An 8,625-nucleotide genomic window follows, 5' to 3' on the forward strand; every position below is an offset into this window, starting at 1 on the left:
TCTGAAGCTGCTAGTGTTTCTGCAGTTGATGAACTATGAGCTATAAGAATAGGAGAGGAGAGTGGGATTATTGTTCATGCAATATTGCTTTGCCCTTGTAGTGAAAGCATGTTGGGTCCCCGGTACCTTCTTTCCTGACAACTTAATAGCCAAGGAAAATTAAATGTGGCCAGGCGTTTAGCATAATCAGAAAAATGAGATGCACTGTAGATGTCTATTAGTGATGCTACTGAGTCATCCTAGACAATTTCCTATTTTTGTCTGTGCATGAAGCAGACCATGAAAGGCAGAGACTGAGTTACAGTCAGAGTTTTCCAAGTCTCTGCAATTTTTTTAACACAAGACTCCCTGGATCCCTTCCCACTGTTGGGGCCTCTGCTCTGACAGTCTCCATCTGCTGAAGTATAGGTAGTTTTTGTCTGTAGATACTGAAGCTCTTTACAAACTTTTCTTTACAAAAAAGACTAATCCTTCCTACAAATCCTACAACTTTCTATTACTTGTGGTCAGTGTTTCATGTTTGCCCATTGCTGCTTCTTTAAAAGTTTAATTTAAAAAATCCTTTTCACATCAGTGAAACCCTCATCTACCTCACTGGCTGTCTAAAGAAGAGCTTCATTTTACAGGATAGATTAACATTGCTTTAGTGAGTTTTATCAACTGCACATGAATGAATTAATCTACTGATTGAGTTAAACTGTGAAACAGATAGCCAATGTGAATTTAATGTCCCTAGCTACTAAAATAGAACGGTATCTGCAGTGTTTTTAAAAGGACCCAACTTTGATCATCTGACCTTTACAGATTTTTGCACTGCTTTTATATTGTTTGAATAGGCTTAACCAGTAAGCACACTGTTAGACATTAAACAGAGCAAATAGAGTTATTACAGTAGCATTGCTCTTCAAGACACAGATAATACCTGATGTATGCCAGCATAATAAACAGCAAAATTAGCATTTACTGGAGCATTCTTGGGTCTCAATATCTCCATTGTTTCTTGTCAGGGTTCATGCCAGGAATGAAAAACTTTTGAATTTTCACATAGCTTCTGTTGGACACATGCTGATAGGCAGGGGCAAATATTCTCCTTCCCCTGATTTTCTGATCCACAGTCTTCAGAGGAAAGCCAACAGGAGTATGGCTCCAAGATCAAAGGAAAAACCCAGAGTTAACAGAAAGAAAAGCAATGTGCAAGGGATGGCAAAAATTCCTTCAATTCAGTCCATACTGTCCTAAGAAGAACAGGGCAGAAATGATCAGACCTGTTAGGTATTAGTCATGGAGGTACTAGTGGTGAAGAACGCAAGTCATTGCAAAGAACTTTGTTTCAAAGATGCTCAGAGGAATGTAAAGTTGTTAATAATGGTGAGGTCAGTAAATGCTTGGGAAATCTGGGCTCCCATACAAAATAACTGTGGATGAAACTGTATTAAAAAAGTGATATCAGTCATGCTTGCATTTGCATCTACCTTTATACAGCCTTTGCGGTTTGCAAGTCCAACAGCCATGTCAGTGAACTTGCTGGGTTGCCTACTGGTGTTAAACCAATTTCAGTCTGAGCCAGCACTGTCAATTAGAACCAGCAGTCAGGTGGTTGTGGAAATAAATATATCCACAGGATGCGAGGGATAGATATTCCTTTCCTCTGGACTTCCCAAATACAGATTTGTTAGCATTATCATTGCAGTGATATCATTTCAATTGCTTCTCTTCCATTTCCAAACTCTTCAAAAACTCTCCCCAACTTTTCTGTCATCTCCCATTCAGCATCCAAATGTCAACCTCCATGTATGATTCACTCTTAATGATCATCTCCATTAGTTTTTTTCAGGCAAATAGTTTATTTTACACACCATATCTACTGATCTGCAAACTTATTTAAGATAATCTCACAAATTACTCAAAGTTTCCCATTTGAAATGAACACCAAACCAACAAAAATGCAGTATAATGACTATTCCTTATAGTGTTGAAGGAGATAATTAGGAAGATTTATTGCTTTCCTCTTTGCAGTCTGAGTTAACAGGTTTTAATCCAGAATGAAGAGGGGAAAAATTTTAGTTGGGGTATGATGTCTCCTTCAACATGACTGCTCTGGGGAAAATGCCAATAGAATGATTCCCCATGCCCTTTTTTACCAGCTGCTTAAGATGCTAAAGCCTGTGAGGGAATTGCAGAACGTGACCCCACTGTTCATGGATAGAAATATAAGGGGAAGGAAAAGCCTTCATCTCATACATGTCATTTGGTTCCAAGCAAAAGCAGTTAGTACTTCTCCCTTGCAAAGAAGATATTTAGAGTCAAAAAGGTTTAGAAAATTTATTTTAAAATGTTTTGAAGTGTCTATGCAAGTTCTTTTCCAAAAAGAATGAGAAATGCTTTGCTCTCTTACTGTTCTGCAAAAATTGAGAGACCAATCTGCATCTTGTATTATCATGGCATAGGCCTGTTCGAGCCTCAAGTGTATCTCACAGCTGATGAAGATTTGTACTCCAGTCATTCTTTTTTTCCATGTTTACGTAGCACTCATTCCAAAGGGCCTCCTATATCTGTTTCATTTTCCCTTCTGTAAAATAAACAACAGAACTTTACTACGTCTGTGGGATTCCACCACTCAGGCAGGAAATCATAGAGTGCTCATGGGGCTCACTGTAATTTCTACTCAGATTGGACCTGATTTGGGCTGTAGCAAGTATTTTACCATCAGTAAAAAAACAAACATGATCCATAGTTATTTGTAATGAAATTCTTTGTTTAAGAAGCTTTTGAGAAACTGTGAGATACGATCAACAAGTGTAAGAGAAAACTTTATTTTTTGACTCTCTTTTTAATATTATGGTTTTTGGACCATGGAAACTTCAGTTCTGCAGTGTTGTATCTACCTTGTAACCAGCTGACTGGATTCATCAAGCACTACCCTCAATTACTGATGCACTGAAAGTTTTATTAGCTAGTAATATTTCTGCCAAAAGGCAACATGAGAAATGAATAGGAAAGCTGAAGTTTTCTAAGTTGTTTTTATAAACTGTTTCTGTTGCCACATCAAGGAATTTGCATGTGCTTTGGATCAGTTCTAGATCAAACTATTTCATTTTAAAACCCTCAGAAATTACAAATGAATCTTCTGTTTCCTTCATGCTAAGAATTCTTCCCCTGAAGCTTTGTGTTCAATTCCTGAGCCAGAGAGCAGGATCATGTTTAAGTTGTATCTAATTTACTTTCCTTGTGTAACAGCAGGGGGAATCAAAGAGATAAGGAAAGTGATGGGCTTTCGAAGTTGTTCCTCGAAATAACATTTTTTTTAGTTTTGAATTTTTTATGTTGTTTAATTTATTTAAAACATATGAGAAGACAGCTCAGCCTCAGCCTGCAACCCTTATGACACCAGGCTGTTGTGAGGCAAGAAATTTTTTTGTTCAATACTGATTCTTCTAGGGGAAAAGGATCCTGATGCTTTCTCCTGTCCCCATCTGCATGCATGCATTGGCCTCCCCAACAGGACTGTACAGGAGAGAGCAGGAACATTGGGGAACAACATCTCAAGTGTAGTTGAATGTCATGTATTATTCTGACAGGGAATATTTCTTCATTGTAAACTGCTTCATTGGAGTCAGTTTGACCATCTCAAAACCCTTCATTTACTGATATTTTTTTGGTCCGATGGTAAATTTCAGTGGCTTGTAGACTGCCGCTCACAGAACAATAGGAGATACTAACTTTGGACTATTTTATTCTTGAATGAGTGTTCAACAAGGATGATTGGGAAGACACTGCATACAGTGAGACGCTGCAGCAGTTTGGAAAAAAATATTCTGAAATAGATATAAGTCACGGACTTATGTGTCCTTTCTTAGTGCCATATTTAAACGCTAAAATAAATTGTACTTGCAGTGCAGTCAGTACAAATCTGTAGTTCCCATTAACTTCAAAGCAGCACTCAGAAAAGCAAAATTTTTGAGTAAATGTGATATGTTTGCCTAGGCTCACAGATTTGCAAACAGGGTCTAGGATGTTTATTAGAAATCAATGAAAAGACTAGAAGTAATTACAGCCTTAAAAAACTGAAAACTTCATGTTTCCCCTTTGCTACAAGCTCCCCTGCACGTTGCCTGTACTGCCATGTCTTTAAAGAAATATAGCTGGCAAGAAAATCCACTTGACTCTGCAGACAATAGCAACTGACTAAGTCAACAGTTTTCCCAGGGGCTTATGGAAAATTCCCTACTTGGCTTCTCAGCCACCAGGGAGCTCAGGCTGTTGCTAGAAATAACTCTGAAGTCACCAAAAAGCTTCTGTCAACAGCCAAAAATTTTTGGAGCAGTTCTGGGTGATCCAGGTGGATTACTGGCACCGGCCACACCATGAAGAAAGGCTTTTGAGTCACCTCTCTCCTGAAGCTGTGGTAGCTTTGGTCACCTCAGGGCCTGAATGTAGATGAGATGTGATCTGTACTGTGCAATGCCAGCTTCTGAGGCTGTCACCAAGTGTTCCTTAGCTCTGCAAAACAGGCAGATTGGGGTGAGCAGCCCCCATCAATGTTCAGCTCTCCATCTGCTGCCAAGCAATGTAGGTGCTTTGGCTTCCTCCATGGTCTTATGGAAGTCTTTTAACAAACTTATATCTGAGGTCCTCAGGTAAAAAAAGTGTAGTCCCTTCTTTGCGGAGTATTTGTAAAGATGAGACCCTCGTAAACTGAGAATTACTTCAACCTTGCTGAAAATTGGCACTTGAAAAATTGAGAACAGAAAAACTCCAAAGTTAAAAGCTGTTTTAGTATATTTTAAAAAATTATATCTTAGCAAATGGCAAACCATGTTTACCTTTCTGTGCTTTTCTATTTATGCATCTGTATGTTGTTATTAATTCAGTAAGTGCATTTCAGATAAATCAACAGAGTTCAAAGTAACTTTGAGTTGCAGCATGCCTTTGATGAAATTTGCCAGTCTGCAGCCTCCACCATTCCCTACTGCTTCTCGTAACCTTTATTTTTAATGGATGTCAGGTCATATTGTTGGAAATAGAAAACATAAGTGGTGCTCATATAATTTCCATTCCCACTTAGAAGTGCCTGTAGGCAGTGTCAGGTCAACCTCCCTGTGACTCTGGCAAGAACTGTGCTGTCTCTGAGCACCTCAGTAATGCTAATTTATGACTGGGTCTTGACACCAAAAGTAGTGGAGAGTGACGCTTAGTGAAGACACAGAAAGCCCTGCCTGTCGAAATATATGCAAAACGGAGGTAAACCACTGTAAAGATCCCTTGCAGATCTCAGTTCTCATGGATAGTAAGGGTTTGTGGTACGTATGGTATTATTTCAGATAACAAGAGAAGTTATAAAAGACCAAAATCCACATCTCTGTGTCTAATTACCTGCGGGTGGCCTGCTGGTGGACAACAAAGTGAGACATATTATCTTATGGTAATACAAGGGTACAGTACATCCTTAGTTCACTCCATATACTGTTTTTTGAAAATTTTGGTGGTTGCTCTTCTTGTTTATAGCTGCAAGGGAGTTATGAACAATTTCTGGGAAGTATTCTCTCAGCTGAAATATTTTTTCCATCTTAAATATCTGCTTTTAATCATTAGGGCAGCAAGTAGACTTGCACTATTTTCCATAAGAAAAGCTCACAACTCTTATAAGCAGAGAATTTTTCAAAGGTTCTTATTTCAGACCTCTTGTATTTATAATTAAGCAATAATAATTAGGTTGTGTCTGGCTTTCATTTTCCAGAAATTTCAGAGGGGAAAGCAGAAATTGAAATAATATGAACAGTTACCCATTTTCCTTCATTCTTACCTTTCCTCTAATATGTGTCAAACATTTGACTACTAACCTAAATCCTACCACTCCCAAAGCAGGTGAGCAATGATTCTGCAGCTGTATGAGAAGTTGTGGATAAGGAGTGTAGTAATTTGGTGCCTCTGTGCGGAGATGAAATCCTTGGTTTAGCCCCAGTGGAGTCTTGCTTTTTCAAGACCTGTTGGAGCAATTAATTTGATTTTCTTGAGAGCAAAAATGAATTAGACAGTTCTGTGGAATGACTGGCTCTGTGGCATCTAGAAGAAGCTGTGAATAACTTTTAATGGAAACAAAGGAGTAATCGCAGAGGAGATAGCTGATGGAGAATAACATCTGAATCATGGAAGACCAAAGCTGAAAAGAGAAGCTACAGTCAAACACCAACTATTTAAATTAGACATCATTACTTTGGAATTGTTGGACCACAAAATCTTGTTAAAATTCCTACAGTTGTTTTAGTTGTTTTTGAGTTACTGACTTGAGCAAGCCATGTGAGAGTAAAGATGGCTCCAGAAAAACTGGAAGTCAGATGTGGCATCCTGTTGTGGCAAGAAATTTATTTGGTCTGCCATTCATCAGCTGTATTTCCCCAAGTGAAGATGACCTCAGAAAGCAGGTTTTGCAAGTTAATTTAGCAGTACATATTTGGTTTTGCTTTTTTCTTTTCTTTTCTAGTTTTTTCCTGCACGTAAGTGTGGAAGGATAAAAACAATGTGCTTGAAGAGGACAGCTTTGCCATGCAGGCCCAGTAAATGCAGTTCTGTCATGGAGCCCAGGCATTACTGCATGTGCACAAGAACCTTAAGGGTGACCGTTTGTGCAGTGACATTCAGCTTACTCTTACTCTAGAGAAACTAATGAGGAATGGAGATGGAAGCAAAGAATCTGTGATGGTAGGAGGCAGTGGTTGGGCTGGAGGGAAAAGGGTTGTGCTGAACCTAGGAGCATCTGTCATCTAGGCAAGGAGATTTCAAGGTTTGTGTTTCTGTTTCCCTGCTTAGTCACTGATTACTTAAAAGGTTTCAAAGACAAAGAAAAGACAAAGACTTATCCTGGAATTTACAATGAGGGGTAGGATGGTTTCTCAGCTGATGCTGGTAAATCGGTGAAGTTTCTGAGTTGAGGACTAGACATACAAGATGTGGGAGGCAGGGAAATTTTCAGCTGGGAGGATGGTTTATCTGCATGCAAGGGGCCACGACGCCAGCTTTGATTGAGTGAGCTAGGGAAATGTCTGTAAAGATCCCACTGCTATATGTTTATCTTAGGGCATTTCATAAGCGTGACCTGCTTCCATTTTTCCCAGCTGCCTATTGAAAGATAAGAATAATATAATACAAAATATACTTTTTTCTTTTTAATTTTTAATTAGGGATCAATTCTGGTCCTTTTTTTTTTTTGCAAAGAACTCTTTGAGATGTGTACAAGCTCTTCTTTGTTTGCTCTTTCTTTGCAAGTGCTCTGGCCTAGTCTTCTGTGGCAGCTGGGTTCACAACTTTCCCCATGAAGAGTATACTGTTGGTGGTTTTGTCAAAAATCATCATCAAAAAGGGTCTGTTGAATTTGATTTCAAGAGGAGTAACCATTGCAGAGAAAACCTTCATTTCTACCATTGTCACTGCAGCAGCCTCTGTGCCATTCTCATTAATATTCAACTTGGCCTTGTGAATTGCCTGGAAAGGAAGCAAAAATTAAACATCAAGGCACAGAACAGTGAGAAGCAGTGGGTGACAAACAGGTTTGCTGTAACATTGAGAAACAGCAGTTTTCAGGAGAGAGCACAAAATGAACAGAATTTGTGAGAAAATGATTCTCTTGTTCAGCCTTTTCAAGACAAGAAAAGTTTGCTCTAAGAAAAACATTTCTTTTTCACTCTGTCAGAGTCAAACTTGGCTGCTTATTGAGCAGAGATTGAGCAGCATGGAGAGCATTTATTGTTCAGTGGTTTCTTTGAGTAAGATCTTTTCCATGATATTTAACACCAAGGAGGAATGTTTTCATTTTGCATCAATTTATGTATACATAATTTTTTTTTTACTGTTGACACAATGATGACAAACCAATTCTGAGGTGCTCAGCTAATACAGTAAGAAAGACTCTATGGAATAAGAATGATCATTCCTAAATTACTGTCATAACTATGATTCCAGCATTAATTATTTACACAAGACTTTTGTGAAATTGTTCCCATTATCCTTTCCAGATCTTTTCTCTTTGTCAGGAGTTTTTAAGTGAAATTGTGGGATAGTTATGTAGGAAACAACGTCTTGCTAACTGCAATGAACATCAGCCATCTAACCCCTAAACTTCTTGTATTGCTGTCAGTGAGACATTGTTGAAATCTAGAAATGGGATCAGCCTATTTTTTAAGATAAAACCATAATGTAATGGGGCAGGCAATTTCTTGATCATCCTGCTCACATACTTACCTTGGAAACTTTGAGGTGGGTATTTTTTGCAACTCCAGAGAAATCAGCATTGTTACTGAACATGTCCGTCACACCCATTTTCAGAAACAATCTCTTGACATCATAGGAGCCAGAGATGGACAATTTTGGAAGATACAGGTCGACGCTTCTTTTTTTTTAAAAAAAAAAGAGAGAAGAGAAGAGAAGAGAAGAGAGAGAGAGAGAGAGAGAGAGAGAGAGAGAGAGAGAGAGAGAGAGAGAGAGAGAGAGAGAGAGAGAGAGAGAGAGAGAGAGAGAGAGAGAGAGAGAGAGAGAGAGAGAGAGAGAGAGAGAGAGAGAGAGAGAGAGAGAGAGAGAGAGAGAGAGAGAGAGAGAGAGAGAGAGAGAGAGAGAGAGAGAGAGAGAGAGAGA

At 38.8% G+C, this 8,625-nt stretch overlaps 1 protein-coding gene across 1 annotated transcript in view; it reads right to left on the reverse strand.

Moving 5' to 3' along the window:
* Positions 1-7,194: 7,194 nt before the first annotated feature.
* SERPINA1 (serpin family A member 1) overlaps positions 7,195-8,625 on the reverse strand; it is a 5,521-nt gene continuing 4,090 nt past the window's right edge. The window contains exons 4-5 of the mRNA XM_003206706.3: positions 8,236-8,383; positions 7,195-7,479 (exon numbers count right to left, since the gene is read on the reverse strand). Of these exons, the coding sequence (XP_003206754.1) occupies positions 7,273-7,479; positions 8,236-8,383 (355 nt within the window). The 3' untranslated portion in view covers positions 7,195-7,272. The remainder of the gene's footprint in view (positions 7,480-8,235; positions 8,384-8,625) is intronic.

The sequence above is a fragment of the Meleagris gallopavo genome, chromosome 5 (genome assembly GCF_000146605.3).
Source record: "Meleagris gallopavo isolate NT-WF06-2002-E0010 breed Aviagen turkey brand Nicholas breeding stock chromosome 5, Turkey_5.1, whole genome shotgun sequence".
NCBI classification, from domain to species: Eukaryota; Metazoa; Chordata; class Aves; order Galliformes; family Phasianidae; genus Meleagris; species Meleagris gallopavo.